The following is a 17,955-nucleotide window of genomic DNA, read 5'->3' as shown; positions in this document are numbered from 1 at the left end:
CCAAATTCCAGGAGATTTTTTTATACAAGGAAAACAAAATGAAACAAAGAATCATTTAAGGTAAGGTCCTGCATCTCTACTAATTAGTTTCTAGCCTGTAACTAATTAAACATTATTGCCTTTATGAGCTTTCTGATACTATTTTCAGTGTTTTCATTTTCAGATACATATGTAGGCAACTTTTATAGAAAGCAAATTAATCTAGGATTTGGCTCTCACTCAGCTATGTCTGGCATATACACATCTGAGATCTGTAATAGAAGACAATGTTTTAGAGACATGCACATTCACATCAGTATCACGTTTCTAAATTTCATAACAGTCTTCATTTTCAGCCTTCATACTTCATACTTTGTGCTAGATATCCCTATTGTGTCACTTGGCTTTTCTGGCTGTGGAGCACTGAATAAAGCATCGGTAAATTCAATTGGAAATTGCCTGTGCTCTTGACATTTTCTGGTATTGAAAACGTAGCAACAAACACATCAATTCTGATTTTCAGTTTGCTTTAAACTTATAGAAATGGTGCAACTTCTGCCTGTTTCTAATTATTCCTGAAAAGCCAGTAAGGGGTAGTATGAAGTATCATTCAGGAGGATGATTCAGAGTCACATGGAAGATTTAGCTTTTGTTCTTTGACTGATGACATTCTCCTTGCTAAGGCTGACGTGTGCTGCCCAGACCACAGTTGTTCGTAGTCAAGGCACAAAATCACACCGATGGGTTCAGAGATAATGAGGACATTATTTTTCTTAGAAATAATAAAAATAAAGAAACAGAAGTGGCTTAAGGGGGTGTTCTATTACTAACAGCAACTTCTGTGGAAAATTGAAATCTCTGCAGCTCATCAATGACATCAGCAGTTACCAAATATTTGAGCTCATCACTGCTACACTCTTATGACAAACATTCAAAACTGGATGCCTGTATTTAAATAGGCTCCCAAATCTATAATGATAATGAATTTTTTAGATAGTGTGATGTTTAGCTGAGTTGTACCTCATACTCATTCACTAAGGTTTGAGGATATCTGTCACTGAGAATTAACAACTTTACTGACACAAGGAAGACGAAATACAGATTTAAAAGTCTAACATTAGATTAACAAATGTGTTAATATTTTTACCTATTTCGTAGAGATTTTTCTTTTTTTGTCTTAAAAACACCCACAGTGAGTAAAGCAATTTTTAAATGTCTTGGCCTGGTAGTTACAGCATCTTAGAATCATAGAATTGTTTGGGTTGGAAGGGACCTTAAAGATCATCAAGTTCTAGTCCCCCTGCCACTTTCCATTAAACCACATTGCTCCAGGTGCCATCCAACCTGTTCTTGAACACTTCCAGGAATGAGGCATCCACAACTTCTCTGGGCAGCATGTTCCTGTGTCTCACTACCCTCTGGGTAAAGAATATCTTCCTTATATCTAATGACTCCTCTTTTACTTTAAAACCATTCCCCCTTTGTCCTGTCTGTGTAAAAAGTTGCACTCCCTCTTTTTGATGAGCTCCCTTTAGGTACTGGAAGTCCACAATGAACTGGAGCCTTATCTTCTCCAGACTCACTTCACCAACTTCTCTAACTCTCAGCCTTTCTTTGCAGAAGAGATGCTCCAACACTCTGATCCCTTTCGTGGCCCTCCTCTGGACTCGCTCCAACAGGTCCATGTCTTTCTTGTGTTGAGGGCCCCAGAGCTGGATGCAGAACTCCAGGTGGGGTCTCATGAGAGCAGAGTAGAGGAACAGGACCACCTCCCTTGACTCACTGGCCACACTGCTTTGGGTGCAGCCCAAGAGTTAAAACATACTCCAGTTTTAGTATTAATTTTAGTATTGGTACAATCAAATTAAAAAAATTAGTCAAGATTTCTTAAAGACACATGGAGTAGAAGCAAAATCCTACCAAAATGAAAAGCAAGTTTATTGCTATTCCACAACTTTTGGTATGAGGCAGTGAGACAGAAAAGCCTTGTATGAGCTGGATGTAAAATGAGCAGTTTCAGTATGATTGTTTTATTTTAGGTAGACAAATAAATACATGTGTAAATGTGTATAAAATCCTTCATCTAACTGTGATTCTTGAGTTGTCTTGATCACTCATAGCTTCCTGACTTACTGCATTAATGCTACTATTTAATATGGATTCTTTTCTATTTCGTTTAACACTGTTCTCACCTTTTCTTAAGTAAATCTCACTCATCCTACCTCCATTTCTCAATGATGTGTTTATTTTCACAGTTCTCTCAACCATCTCTTGCACAGACAAGCTTACTGACCATTTTTCAGTAACTTTTGAGACCTAAGTATGTACTTTCTTCACATGATCAGCTGGTAATTTAGAATCTAGGTCTCTTCATGCTCTTATTTCCTGGCAGCTTTGTCTAAAACTATCATGGGGCAGCCAGCCATCCTCAAGTACTTCATGCAAAAGCTGATGTCTACAGAACTCAGCGATTGTCTTTAGGGATCTTTATTGAACACCCAGTGTATGTGCTTACCTTAAAGTATATTTATTCAGTGTGTCACATGAGAATCTCACAGCAGATAACAGCAATTTGTGGAACTTCAGTCCTAAGCTGAAAATAACTCTTTTGTAATAGAAGCCGCTTCATTCCTCATGCTCAAAAAATAAAGGAACAAGCATTGAAACAAGGAAAATGAGCTGATAAGTTTACTATAGCTTAGTAACTTGGATTTTTTTTCTAATAACATGGGAAATTCTTCAAACAGTAGGATAAAGATTTTTGTTTTCCTTATCAGGGATAGTATTTACAACAGCTCCTAAAGATAACCCTCTCCTTTTTTAAAAATCACTGCCAGAAGCAGGCATAAATTCACCCCTTCCTATGTTCACTGTTGGACCAGTGATTTCTGTGCTGACTCTGACATACCAGGCATATGGCATTGCTGGTATTCAGATAGGATAAATTATGCCGTAGACCTGATGTTTCTTTGTTAGTTTTACAGTATAGCATATAATTTTTTGAAAGTATAAACCCAAGTAAAACTGTCCTATAAAGAAAGCTCTCAAATGGTCATAGGCTTAATGTCCCTCCATTCTTTCTAGAGGGAGAAAAATGACTAAAACTTGAAGTCAGACTCTGGCATGCTTGAATACCATATGCCTGCACTATTGAGAGACTGGAGCAGAGTATCTGGAGAAAGATGAGAGAGTGTGGGTGGCAATAGAAAAAACAACCACGACTGTAAGTTAGCAAGATAATATCCTTACTTTCTTCTGTGGGTCTCAAGAGTGATTAAAAAAACATTGGTGTTTTAAAAATATTGCTGAGGACTACAGTGTGACTCATAATGCTTCAGAGAATGGAATTCTTGGAAGTTTCACTGTAATGCCAGATTTTAGAATGGAGGGCAGCAGAGCTGCAGAGAAGTAACATGAGGCTATGTTGAAGGATAAAGAACATTTCTGATGAAATTCAGTTGAGAGAGAAAGAAAGGAAAAGAATGGGCCTGGGGAGATATGACAAGACAATTACTTATACTGGGAACTGTTGCTTGCACTGATGGGAACGTTTCACTGCTTTTTGAAGTTTTATTGGCCAGCACACCTGCCTACACAACACTTGATCATATGCACAGCAGGGGAAGATAAGTAACCATGCTGACCAGTCAGACAATGAAAACAATTACAAGCAAGTCCAAAAGTCTATCCTAGAGCTGACCTAGAAGCTTTAGATAAAACTTTTCTCTTTTCTTTTCTTTTCTTTTCTTTTCTTTTCTTTTCTTTTCTTTCCTTTCCTTTCCTTTCCTTTCCTTTCCTTTCCTTTCCTTTCCTTTCCTTTCCTTTCCTTTCCTTTCCTTTCCTTTCCTTTCCTTTCCTTTCCTTTCCTTTTCTTTTCTTTTCTTTTCTCTTTTCTTTCCTTTCCTTTTCTTTCCTTTTCTTTTCTTTTCTTTTCTTTTCTTTTCTTTTCTTTTCTTTTCTTTTCTTTTCTTTTCTTTTCTTTTCTTTTCTTTTCTTTTCTTTTCTTTTCTTTTCTTTTCTTTTCTTTTCTTTTCTTTTCTTTTCTTTTCTTTTCTTTTCTTTTCTTTTCTTTTCTTTTCTTCTTTCTTTTTCTTTTCTTCTCTTTTCTTCTCTTTTCTTCTCTTTTCTTCTCTTTTCTTTCTCTTCTCTTCCCTTCCCTTCCCTTCCTTCCCTTCCCTTCCCTTCCCTTCCCTTCCCTTCCCTTCCCTTCCCTTCCCTTCCTTCCCTTCCCTTCCCTTCCCCTTCCTTCCCTTCCCTTCCCGCACCCTTCCCTTCCCTTCCCTTCCCTTCCCTTCCCTTCCCTCCCCTTCCCTTCCCTTCCCTCCCCTTCCCTCCCCTTCCCTCCCCTTCCCTCCCCTTCCCTCCCCTTCCCTCCCCTTCCCTCCCCTTCCCTTCCCTTCCCTTCCCTTCCCTTCCCTTCCCTTCCCCCTTCCCTTCCCTTCCCTTCCTTTCCCTTCCCTTCCCTTCCCTTCCCTTCCCTTCCCTTCCCTTCCCTTCCCTTCCCTTCCCTTCCCTTCCCTTCCCTTCCCTTCCCTTCCCTTCCCTTCCCCTCCCCTCCCCTCCCCCCCCTTCCCTTCCCTTCCCCTCCCTCCCCCTCCCCACCCTTCCCTCCCCTCCTCTTCCCTTCCCTTCCCTTCCCTTCCCGCACCTTCCCTTTCTTTCCCTTCCCTGACTATGACATTGTCCAGGTTATGAAATTTCTGGGTTCAGATCCATGGACATGGGCTGGGCTTGTACCAGAATATCTTCCTTTAAGTGAGTGTCCTCAATATCTGGCAGCTGAGGTAGGATTGAGTTCTCCCTATTGCTCATATTGGAAGCCTAAATGCTAAAATGTAGGCTTTTTATTTATTATTTTTAAGAGCATTCCTATAAGCTAGGTCTCTCCTATAAACTCTAGTTTGTGCATATTATTAAGTAAAATACGTTGGTTCTGAAAATGTACCAATGGCTTAAACGTAGATAATGCTGCAGTCTGGATAGAAAATTTATATCTCTTGTAAACATTTAATGATTATTTGTCTGATAATTCACTTCTGAAAACTGTCATTACCTGATATTTGGTATTTCCTCTCTGAAAAAAAAAAAGCCATATAATCATCAAGGGAGCAAATATGACAACATCCATGTAAGTGATGGTTCTATATCAAGTCAAAATAAATATTTTAAGTGAACAATTATTTGATGCATTCTTGGCTGAAATTTCTTCATTTAATTTGATTGATGAAGTGTTTGTATAAATTAACTGATTATAACCAATTCCTGAACAATTCATGAAAAGGAAGACATAGTACAGACCAGGGAATTTGAATAATGTATATTTTATTTTGCTTGAATAACTGGAAAATGTGTATTTTTGCATTGGCCAAAATGGACAATTCCAAAATTGAATTTTCAATATTTTTTTCCCTGGAAAATTTAATTTAGTTACATTTAGAAATTAAACATCTTAAATGAAAAAGGTGGTCTATTATGAAAATGAGGATCGGGTTTTGTGTTTTTTGTGTTTTACTTCTAATGTTTTTATGTTATAATGAATTCTTGGTAGAATAATTTTGCAGTTTTCAGAAGAACGACACATGGATTTTAACCAGGTTGAACTGGCAATCGGGTGGTTAAAAATTTTGATTAAAATTTTTTCCAGATTTCCTGGGCTTATGGTCTACCAATTCCTTATTTCCCAAAGCAGTGAACTGAGAAATGTCTATTCATTATGGGGACAGTGCAACCAATTTTCTCTCATATTGTCTGTCACCCAGTAAATTTCATAATATGTGAACACAGCCAGACTACTAGAATCTCAGCAGTAAAATCTACAATGCATGATGATAGTAGGTTCCCAAATAAACAGGACTTAGGACAGAATGAAAAAATGCACAAAAAATTTGAGTAAACAGCAGCAAGTCAATCTGCATCTTCTCAGTTTGTGTAGGAGAGATAAGTCAGAGCTGGGAAACATTTTCTGTTATGTGCATTAATGGATGTACAACTCATCCAATCACTCGGGAGCTAATACTGCACTTTTTGTTCTATGCATAAAAAATGTCATGCCAAATGACTCTGAGTGGTATCCATAATGATGAATTTACAGCCATCAGTAAGGACACTTCTTCGATTGTCTGCATTAAAGCAGCAGATGATTATGATCCCATCCAGTGATGCTTTTCCTTGGCCTTATTAAAAAGAACAGCATACAAGGCAATCATACCCTTGGGTATCTTTTGACTTGCTCAAAAGTATGACTTAAGTGTTGATTTCTTTTCCAAAAAACCCCAAATTCCATTTTGCAATGATGACACATCCATTGTCTAAAAACAAACGACATGGGAATTGCAATAAATGCCCTGATTGCTCACCTGGTAGCAAAAATAGCACCAGGTTTCAGAGGCAATTTTTGTCTTTGAATGTCTTTCAGCTGTCAGGGTTATGCATGGGAATAGATAATCTTCTCCCTCTTCTCATTGTCCACAGTTTGGCCCTTATCTCATGCATTTGTAGTACAGTTCTGTGGTCCCTCTTAGAGACCTCAGTGGTTTCTTCCCCATCTTCTGGCTTGTGAACCACTGCCTTACTGCATTGAGCAAGAGGGGCTTGACAGGTCTAGGAATGGGGGGTGAGTCAGCGGCATGTTCAATAACTGGAAAGACAAAATCCCGATTTTCCTTTTTGTCCAGTCTCTTTTCTTGGGTTTAGATTTATTAACAAACCAGAAGATTCCAAAGTGATTTCATAGTGAAAGTGATTTCATAGTGACACAGAATATGTGGTAAAAGAAAAAAGGTCTTTGCAGCTTCCAGCAGTGTCTGCAGGAAGTGCTAATATACATCTCTCTGGGTAGCTTCCTATCCAGCTTTAAAAAACAGATGTACTTCTATGGTACGTACCAATTTGTTTCTGTTCGACTGGTAAATCACTATGGAGTTCCTCCAAACCTGTCTTTGTGTTCATGAAAAGGCACCAGAAGATTTTTACTCAGTAAAAAAAACCAAAATGCAAGAACCATGACATTTCTTCCTCAATCTGCTCTTTTTTCTTCCAGTCTGTTCCTCCCAATAGATAACTTCTGGAATTTATTATGGCTGAATGAATCAACTGAAGACAACTCATGGGAATAGGAGAGGTCTGGACGGTCAGTACCGGGGAACAGCTCCAAATTCTTTTGTTGCTTTTCCTTACCATACTTTTGCTCTAATCAGGTAGGTAGAAAAATTAACTCAGTTTGATGTCATGGTAGATTATTTAGTATCAACGTTACTTCAGTCGACTAAACACTGTCAGAAATGCACACAGATCTGCATGTACATCAAAGAAACTAAAGCCCAGCATAATCATTCCAGTGGTATGTTTTCTAGAGAAGGCAATATACAATTAAATGATTAAATGAAATAGAGGGAGCTAGACAACTGAGTTTCATCTAATCTCTTCCATTTCCCCAAAACTGTTTATTATTCACCAACACACATGCAATGGATGTGTTCCACTTCTGAGTGAGAAGACATAGAAATTAACTTTGTAATAAAAAAAAGTATATTTATCACTTCTTGAAATAATTTTATTCTATAAAATGCACAACTCCCTGCCTCTCCCTTTGCAATACACTTTCCAAATACACTTTGGGCTAATTTTGATCTCTGCAATTGTGTGCAAATCTGTGTGTTAGTGGCACAGTATGTTCTCTATGTCCAGCAGCCTTGTGCCCTATTCTTTCTTGATTGTCCTTCATCACAAATGGAAAGTGATCAAATAAACAATGTTTTTTTTTCTTGCTTGGAATTGTGCAACTTCCAGAATTTCTTCAGCTCAGTGCCATAGTTTTTTTAAGGGTCACTTCCATTGGAACAATTCTTAAAATTCATAAGATATACATTAAAATTTTATTTATGATGTAATAAAATGTATTTTTTAATAAACATACATTTCAAAATTTATCCACATGTTATGAAATTATTTTTTTATTCTTAGGAATTATTCTCACTATCAAGTCTTTGGCACTGAAGATATCTTTGACATAATTATTCTTGCAGAGTTATATGAACTCAGAGAAACCTGTGGAAGATGTTTCAACAAAATTTTTAAAATTTCCAATACTTGAAGTGAGGTTCTATGCAGTGACTTCTCATTTAATTTCTGTAAGATGGTATATAATTTGAGAATTTATATGTGACAACCAGTAGTGATTAAATAACTATACTGAATTTTTGTCTACTGCAAGGGATTAGCTCAGTTGGTTAGAGCACGGTAGTCTTAATGCCAGGGTTGTGGGTTTCATCCCCATATGGGCCATTCATATCAGAGTTGAACTTGATAATCCTTGTGGGTCCCTTCCCGCTCAGAATATGCTGTGATTCTGAATGTATATCCTGACTGACTCTTCAGGCAAGAAAAGCAAGACGCAAGAAAAATAGAAATATGACCCTAAAAATACAACCTGGGGTGACTTGGAATGGAATGTAAAAATATGGTCAAATGCAGATTACTGAAGCACTAGTTGCTTTATAAACCTAATATGATGAGAAGATGGACATGAAAGAATGAAAGCTTTGTCATGGTTCTTACCCTCATTGCTAGGGGTTTCAATAAAATCCAAATCTGTTTATAATTTTCTATAATGCCCATTGCTTTATAATGGATAATGAATGCCCTTCTGCTGGGGACTATGTGCCGGTTCATTCTTGAGGACTCCAGTAAGAAATGCAATTCTTGGATGGCTTTATCAGACTTCCAGGGATCACCTCCGTGTTGGGGCAATTCTGTGCACTGGAGGGTTCTGTAGGGGGTTGAGCTACCTTACCCCATATGGCCATGTCCTAAAGGTCATTTTAAGGTGGAGGATATTTATTACTTGAAAGGAAATGGAAGCAGATGCTTCCATGAGCAAAGTCAGGATGGAGCTATTAATTTGCCAAAGAGAGATGAAACAACCAACAGATCTGGTCTTCTGAGTTTGATCAGCACAGTAACTCCATGGACCAGGCAGAAGGAGCCTTAGTTTTGAGGGCACAAGTCCTGAGAAGGATTCTCATACAAAACATGCTGGCTGAAGGATTTTAACCTTGTTCTGTATTGATTTTCACCTAGGAAGTACTGAATACTGTTTGCAATTCTAGTTAAGATGTTTTTGGCCATTGAGTGTTAGTGCATCTACCACTGGAAACCACTTCCAAAACCTCTGAAGAAACAGGTGGAAGGCTAAGAAGATGAGAAATGCATGAGTTAGTCGATTAAGTGGAGGTCATAAATGAACCCTGCTTTTCAAGAGGCATCATCAAACATTTGTCTGAAAAGATAAATTTGCAAAGAGGGAAGCAGGTGTCAAATTCCCTTTTGGCAGCTGGATCTTAAAAGCAATTAGAATGAACAGCTACCTGATCTAAAGCTCAAGACACCAGGAGGATGTGCCTTAACAAGTGGAAGGAAACACATATCCATGGGGTTTACAACTCTCATGCTGTAGGGAGGATGCAGAACAGTAAGGAAATGTGCTGACATGCCTAAATTGTGGCAGGATATAGGAGCCTGGCACTGGCAGAGAGGAGGAACTTGAGGATGATTTTTGAGCTCTGTATGCAAACAGCTGTCTGTCTTCCACAGCATGCTGTAGAAAAATAGAGGTTTTGAACCATTAGAAAAGCAAAGGAAGTGCTATAGCCCAGATTTTGATCATAATTACACCCAGGTGGTTCTGAAGTGACTACACCCGTGTCATTGAAGTTACACCAGTGCAAAACTTGTGTGAGAACTGAATTGAGCTCTTTGTTTTCTTGCATTTGTGTACCAAAAGAGTACTCTAACAGCTCTTAGTAAATAATAAATTAATAATGATATGATTATCTCCCTTATGACTGGAAGAAGTACAGAAAAATAAGTGTCAGAGTAAGAATATGCTTGCAAGATTATTTGAATGTGTCATTTCTACATTTGTATTGAGTATAGGATGCTTTGCTGGACTAATTTTAATTTCTGGACAAACTTAAATTTTTATTTCAAACATCAGAAACATCTGATGTAGTCAGGTAGTATGTAGTGAACAATAGAAAGACTACAACATACAGGTCATAGTTCAAATGAGCCAGACCTTTGGTCTTTGCATAGCAAAGTACCTTTAAAACCCCAGCAGAAAGCAGTAATGAAAACAACTAATGAAGACAAGTGCTTTTTCTGTCTCCCTGCTGTAAAGCAAATAATATTTTAGTAGTTGGTTTCATTTGTGTTTCCCCATTTGTGTCTCAGAATACACCAGATTGCAACGTTACATCACATTTTTAATGACTGGAACCATGTCCTGAGATCCCCCTCTGACCACACCACAACTTCTTTCCTTTCTCCTCCTGGCTAAAGGACTGTATGTAATTATGATGAGGACATAATTCAATTAATTATTGACAGAACATGTAATTGCCACTCAGATCTCTCTCTGATAAATCACTCCGCACTCTCTGACTTCTGTTTGTCATGCACTAGGGAGGTGGAAAGGCACTAAAAATGCGTTTTAAAGATAGGACGTTTCTCAATCCTTTGTATCAGTCGGAGAGGCTTCTGCCGCCCTGGGCTCTTTAGATGTACAGCGTATTGTTCTCGTCTGTGCTAAACAAGTATCCCCGAGAAAGCTCAGTGGGATGGAAGCTTATGATTCATTTTAAGTGGAGGATATAATAGGAGCAGATAACTTTGATTTGTGCAAAGGAAAAGTGTGATCTCTTTCAGGGATTCCAGGAATTCATAGCAAATTTTTCTTCTGTTGCTGATTAAAGAGAAAGTGATAAATAAGAGCTCTGTGTTTGGTTTAAAGGAGGAATGTAGCTTTAGAAAGCTGACTTATTTAAGGGAAAAAAAAATCCTGACCTCATATAGCCTTTGACCAAGATCTGCTAGTAGTAGAGTAAAGATGAGGCTGTTTCTGTTATTATTAAAGCCCACAGTGACCATTTCTGTCTGTATGACCGGAAAATATCCTGGGGGCCAGGCTGGGGTGGGGATGTGCCCGGGTCTTGCCCGTAACTTCGGATTACAACTAAAGCTTGCCAAAAGCGGATAAAGGAAAGAGATAACGAGGTGAGAAAGCAAAGAATGGCTTTATTGTAAAGTCAGGAAAACTAAGCTAAAAAAAAAAAAAATAAAAAAAAAAAAAAGAGAGAGAAAGAGTAATCGCATACACAGAGGCTGCCCTTGTAGCCGAGAGACCCGCTGCTCCTTCCCTTTGGTTTTTACGGCAGGACGTGCGTAGGGCTGGGAAAGGCGCTGCAGGGCCGGGGCCGCGCCGGGAGCCGCAGGCAGCCGGGCGGAGCGGGGGGCTCTGCTGTCCCGCAGCGGGGCAGGGCGAGGTTTCCTGGCGCTCTGCAGTCTCGTATCAGCGAGGAGCGCTCATTCGCCCCTCGTGGGGTGGCGGGAGGGAGCCGAGGCTGATGTGCCCGTGCACCAGGCGGGAGGCACTGACGGGGGCTGGCCGAGGCTCAGGCATCCACACCTTTGCAGTGCCTGGGCGGGCGCTGCCCGTGCCGGGGGGAGCGGGGTGATGCCGAGGAGAGCGGGGTGATGCCCTGCCGCAGCCTGTCCTGCTGGCTCTGCCGCCGAGGCTTCCCTCCGCTCCGGGACCTCGCAGAGGGCTCTGTACTTGGCGCCCAGCGCCCGGGCAGGGGAAGCAAGACCACCTCAGGGTGGGCTCTCGCCCCGCCGCCCCAGCATCAGCCGGAGGCACCTGAGCCGGGCAGAAGCGGTGCCTTGAGTCCCGTGCCGGGGGGCCCGCTCTCGGGGGCAGCGGAAAGGGGACGAAGGGCTGAACGGGTTTCGAGCACGTCAGAGCAGGCGCAATGGCCGGGAGGGTCGGGAAGCCCGAAGCGGGCACCTGAACCGGATCCTTTGACAGCTCAACAGAGCGGCCCGATTTTCAGGGGGGCTGCGGGGGCGAAGGGGCTGGACGAGCGGAGTCAAAGCATCTGATTTCTCTGTGAGGGACCACTCGGTGCTGCTTTTGTTGCGGGGAGAGGCGGGAGCGACTACGCGTGCTGGTCTAAACCGTGAATGTTGAAAGACTGGAAGGAACATTGCGGGTCCAGAGGAGCATTGTCAAGGCAGGGGCTGTAACGCACTTACAAACAGCTTCCCGCAGGTTTAGTTTAGCACTGCGGGCGCCACTCGGTGCCCAGCTGCGGAGAGCGGCGTCCGCCGCTTGCCCTACCTTCGGGCCGTGCACCCCTCTCCAAAACTTAGGGGCTTAACAGCTCAGGCGCCTCGTCCCGCTGCTGTCAAGGACGTGGAGGCGTTCACAGGCGCCACGGGTGGTCTTTAAAGACCCACTGTTTCTGGGCAGCTTTGTACGGCTCCCGCGGAGGTTGCGGGATGCTCTCCACACCCTGTCTCACCTGTCGGGATCCAGGAGAGCAAGGTTCGGCACCCCGTACCCTTTCAAGCGCAGCTGCCGGGCCCCGGGGGCGGGGCTGGGCCTGGCACGGCCGGGCTGGGCGCTGCCCTCCTGCCCGAGCCCCTCAGCCGCGCTTCTCCGCAGGTGCGGGTCGCGCTGCCCCCGTCCGGGCTCCGCTCCTGCACCGCCTGCGTGCCCGAGACGAGGTGTTCCCTGCGGGGAGGCTCTCCCGCCCAGGACGGCTTTCCCCAGACTGTGATTTGGTCGGGACTCACTTGCCTGCACGGCGCCGGTCTGCCCCGCACCTTCGCCCTCCAGGGCTCAGGGCTCAATCCGGGGCCGGCTCGCCGGGGTCACGGAGGGAGTACACGGTCCTCCTGACCGGTATGCTCCCCCAGGAGCCCCGGAAGTTTGCATTTCCCCATGGGGACACCCAGTACTCTCCCCTTCCTCCGGGTCGCGGGCGGTGCGCGCTCCTGCAGCCGCCGAGCCAGAGCTCGCCGCCCCCGAGCCCCCGGCAGCGCATCCTCTCCCGCCTGCCGCTCCGCCTGCCCCTCCTCGGCTGCGGGGGGTGTTGCGAGGTAGGCAAAAGGGAAAGTGAACGTAGCGGTCTGAAGACAGAGAAAGGCAGTCAACCTTAGACGTGTAGTTACTCAACCTTTATTATTTAAAAAAATTCATAAAAAAAGGAAGGTGAACGAACGTCTTACAAAACCCCCCCACATAAATAGGACATTCCGTCCAGCTCTGGCTATTGGCAGTTCTAGTATTTGACAACATCAGACGCGATTTCCTGGCATTAGAGAAACCCATTTCAAAATCGGTCATCACAAAGAAATACTAGAAATCCCAGTTAGCACTTGCTAGGCAGCACGGAGCACTTGTACACAACTTTTCAGACACACACCCGCGCACACACGCAGCTGGGAGCAGAACCCGTAGGAAGATAGCCTCCTTAAAAAATAGTAAACGCTTCTTAAAAAAAAAAAAAAAAAGAAAAAAAAAAGAAAAAAAAAGGAAAGAAAGTGAGTTATTTACAAAACGCACATGGAAATTCAGTATTGACAGAGCGTGGCTGGCAAATCAACATGATTTGAATAGAGAAAGGACTATGGCACGTCTTGCTCGAAAGCTCGCACAGCAGCCTCCTTCGAGTGTCCCCGCGGGAAGACAGCTCCTGCCATCCGCGACGCAGTGCCTTCTCCCTCCCCACCTCTCCTCCCGCCCTCCCTCGCCTCTCCACCCCTGCGCTTCTTGCCAGGTCCTTTTTACACTTGGATGACCACCGTGCTGGGGCTCTGGAGCCGGGTTTTGTACTGGTCTAGCCAGCTCCTCAGCTCCGAGATCTTGTAGCCCTCTGGTCCTCTGCCTCCCTGGTACATCACCTTCTCCTCCTGAATGATGTAGAGCCTCTCGAAGTAGGCACCGTAGGCGGCGCTGGAAGCATTGTCCATGGTGTCCACGGCCAGGGGGCAATCGGGCGCCCCTTCCCTCATCAGCTGAGCTGCCCGCAGCCTGTCCTGGAGGCACTGGTGCTTGGGGATGTTGTAGGCTGCATCCGAGCTGACCCAGCCGTCGGAGGGGTGTGCTTCTTCGATGTACACCAGCAGGAAGTCGGCAATGTCCACGAAGTGCGCGGCCAGGCGCTGGAAGGACCTCAGGCGGGCCATGAACGGGGGTCAGGTGCAGCTGCCGAAGTTGAGGATGAGGGGTCTCTTGCCGCGGGCGAAGTCCAGGATGCGGAGCCTCTTCTGCCCGTCCAGCTGGATCACCTCGGGGTTAGGGGCCAAGGAACCCACGTGCGCCGACTTGAAGAAGTCCAGCTTCTGCCCGTGCCACACGGCTTTCAGCGACTCCAGCGTGAACATGCGGTTGGAGTCGGACACGCAGACCGGGGGGTCGTCGGGGGGCGGCTCCTCGCTGGCGCTGGCCGCCTCCTCCGCCGTGGGCATCGTCAGCATCTTCTTCCTAATGCACAGAAAATCCAGGAGCCAGAGCATCACGGCGGTGAGCAGGAAGCGGGGAAATAGGAGGATGCAGGCGGCCGCCTGGGTGAGCAGCTGCAAGGTGTGAACGCCGACGGAGTGGAGCATCGTAGCGGCTTGTGCTGCAGGGCGCTGGCTGCCGGGGGGCCCCCACGCACCCTGCGTGCCGGGGTCTGTGCAGCACAGCTGAGATCCCGCTTCTCTTTAAGCCCATTTTATAGTCAGGGATTTAAATGAAAAGTGACTCCACCTCCGTCCAGAACCCGCCCCTCTGGAACTTGAGCCTGGGGATTACCTACCCCTCCACTCTAATGACCTAAAAATACACAGACAAAAGGGGAGAGAGCCCCGGCGAGAGCCGCGAGGGACGTGCAACGGAGCAGGGTGCAGCCGCTATCAGGCGGGGCAGAGAGTCCGACACAGGGCATCGCCGGGGTCCCCGGCCCCAGATAGCGGCGGGCGCTCCCAGACAGCCCCGCCAAGGACAATGCAACAGGCACAGCCCGCCCCCGGCCCGGCTCCCCACGGGCTGTGCGGGCACGGGGCCGGGGCGGGAGCGGGGGCCGGGGCCGGGGCCGTCCCGGCAGCGCCTGCAGGTGACAGGGACGGGCCGCCCTCGCCGCGTCCCTTCCCGCGCCTTCCTCCCCTCCCCGCCCCGGCAGCCCGGTCGCCCCCCGAGCACAGCCTCCACCCCACCGCACGCTCCGGCGCCGCGGGAGCACCCGGGTCTCGAACCCGCGGCCACATCCTCCGGCGGCGGCGGCGGCGGGACGGGCGGCGGGCACTGCCCCGGCCCCGCTTTTCCCCCGGGTCCGCGCCAGGTGGGTCGGGCCCCGGCGGCGGCGGCGGCCCCGGCGCGGGGGCACCAGGTGGGCGCGGGCCGGTGGGCGCTGCCCCGGGCGGAGGAGGGCGCGGGCGGCCGCCAGAGGGAGCTGTTGGCCGAGAAGCCGCGGCGCCGGCGGGAGCGCGGGGCCCTCAGCCCCGGCCGGGGTGTCCGCGCCTGGCCCCGGCCCCGCCACCTGCCCCGGCCCCGCACCTGCCCCGGCCCCGCCACCTGCCCGGGCCCCGCACCTGCCCCCTGCGGCACTCGGCAGTACCGGGCTGCATCGCGGCCGCTGCGGGGCCGGGGCTGCGGGAAGCGGCACAATGGGTGGGCAGGGGGGACGGTGGAGGCGACAGGACAGCGCTGCGTCTGCGATGTCCCGCTGCTCACTGGGGTCCTGCTCCATCCCTCTGAGCAGCGAGTCACTCCTTTACGCCGTCCCAGGAGGAGACAGCAGTACTTTTCTGCACCTGTCAAGTGACATACAAACAAGCTTCTCACGAGACTAGGTCTGGCAAAACTCTTAAACTGAGGGCTGAGGTGTCACCTCACGAGCATGACCTGTGTGCCGTCCACAGAGTGCACACGCGAGTGGTTTTGGGTTGGGCGGGTTGTGTATCGGTAACAAAGTGTTCACGGTATACAGGGCTAAACACTGACTGGCCACCTTCAGTCTTCACCCATCAGAAGGAATTTATGGCCTGTAAATTCCTTCCTGCTGAACTAGATGGAGACCTGTCCCAGAAGTACAGAGCTTAAACGTAGTTTGGTGTTTCTGCTCAGAACTTTGCCACTCCATTTTTGCAGGGTTCCCAGCTTGCAGCATGCGCATCATTTCTCCACCAGCTTCCTCAGAAAAGGACATTACTTGTCCAAAATGCTGAACACTGCCCTCTGCTATGCAAATGTGGCTCATGCAACTCTGAGCTGCTGCTGCAGCTGCCACTCACCCAGGTGCCTGTCACACTGACTTCGGGAGACGCAACCCGGTGTGCCTGTGGGTCCTGAGTGCCCTGCTTCTGCCTATGGCCAATACCAGGTCTCTGGCTGCAAATTCTCAAAGACCCACAATTTTCCCAGGCTCAGTTCATGCTCCAAAAATTACTGTGCGTGTCTGTGGATCCTCCTGCTTATCATCTACAAAATGGAAAAATGAATGCTGAACCTCCTCATGGGAGGCAAGGGAGCTTGCTTCATTTTTATGTAACTTACTACAAGAACCCTAAATAAAAGGCAAAATTAAAACCCCATTTTATTTTTTTCTTTATCTGGTTCTGAATAGGCTGGTTTAGAGCAATCTAATCTGGTGCCTGGTTTGTAGCGCCCTGGTGCATCATCTTTAGTTGGAGTCAACATAAAGGTAATTCAGTATTTCAGCATCTGAAGAGAAACGTATGCTCCAGCCCTCACAAAGCCATGTTCATCCACTAGCCTGATTAATAGCTTCTTTGGCATTCCACGGTGCTCAGTCCAGGGAAAATTACTGAGTAGATATTTACTATATTGTCAAACTTATTTTGAACTGTTCATGTGGGCCTCTCACCACCTCTCTGTGCAGTTATGCAATCTTGAAAACCACAAATTAAAGCCTCTAAAGAGACGCAATAACAAATTGTGGTAGCTCTGAAGAAACCCCCAGGAAAAAAAATTGATCTCTCAAAGTGACCTCTTCAAACTATGCTGACAGACAAAGCCTGAGTAAACAGATGGGTTTGCAACCCTGAATATCAACAAACTTTGCTCTACTAGATCAGTCTGAGGTAAAAATGCTATCTGGTCTTATATACTCTATTTACAGCTGGATAGGGACTTTGGAAATTACTTTTTCTCCATTCCCTGTAAACAGCTTTGCTTTGTTTTTATAGCTAGAAGGAAACCTTTGAATTGGGGTTTCTTTTCAACTGTGGATAGAGCAGAGAACTGAAGCATTTTGCTTCACTAGCCCACTGCTACACTTTCCTGCCCCAGGAAAATTCAACCATGTCCTGAGGCCACTGTTTCACGGTGAAACAAATGGTGGCTCTGCATGGTCCTACAAGCCATGCTCTGACATTCTCAGCCAAGGTGGAGCGCTCATGTATTAACTCTGTGGGAAAGGGTGGAATTCCTTCTGCAGCCCTTTGGTTCTCAGAAGGTTTGAAGTGACGTCTTGCTGCTCTTCTCATGTCTGTGTTAAGCTGGATGTTTTTCAAAATCCTGTGTTTTAACTCTAGTAAAACCCCTCTCTACTTCCCAAAGGCTGTACGTCCCAGTTGGAACTTGGATTATTTTTAGGTGTGTGAAGGTAGTTAGTCTTTCTAGGAATCCATATCACTGATATTAATAGTGTGGGAACTTATGTTTTCCTGTATACTGAGGATTTCATAGAATATATCCTAAAATATGGGTTTTACAGTGGCACATCTGGTTATGGGTGGTTTTTACTCTTCTGCATGTGGTCTGTGGTTCAGCAGTCACTAACTTAAAAATACATAAGTTTGTGTGTGTGTGTCCTCACACAAGTGCACATACACGGTTCACATTATTTCCTTTTTTCTGAGAACTTTATAGCTGTAGTTTTTCTTCATTTGATAAATGTAATTTATAAGTCTTTTAAAGTTCTTTTCATAAACAGGAGCTACAAAATAAATTCAGTAACTTATAAAAGCAAAACCTCAAAAAGCTGAAATTAAAACCATCAGGTCTGCTTTGATGTAGAGGTTGTGTTGAAATGGTATATTTACATGTTTATTTTCTATTTTATAATTTCCTGCACAAAGGCACGCAATACTTTCTGACAGGAACTGAAATGTATTTTGGAAGAGTTCCAC

The 17,955-nt window shown here is 45.6% G+C and overlaps 1 protein-coding gene across 1 annotated transcript; it reads right to left on the bottom strand.

The window, feature by feature from the left end:
* Window positions 1-12,981: 12,981 nt before the first annotated feature.
* Window positions 12,982-14,812, bottom strand: DIO3 (iodothyronine deiodinase 3). Its single transcript, XM_005534672.3, has one exon. The coding sequence runs from the start codon at window positions 14,428-14,430 to the stop codon at window positions 13,606-13,608; it is 825 nt and encodes a 274-aa protein (XP_005534729.2). The 5' UTR covers window positions 14,431-14,812; the 3' UTR covers window positions 12,982-13,605.
* Between the last annotated feature and the right edge of the window lie 3,143 nt (window positions 14,813-17,955).

The sequence above is a fragment of the Pseudopodoces humilis genome, chromosome 7, assembly GCF_049639895.1.
Source record: "Pseudopodoces humilis isolate 2021_Gansu_Grassland_sample_001 chromosome 7, ASM4963989v1, whole genome shotgun sequence".
Taxonomy (NCBI): Eukaryota; Metazoa; Chordata; class Aves; order Passeriformes; family Paridae; genus Pseudopodoces; species Pseudopodoces humilis.
The sequence above is the reverse complement of the archived record's forward strand: the minus strand, read 5'-3'. Positions and strand labels throughout refer to the sequence as shown.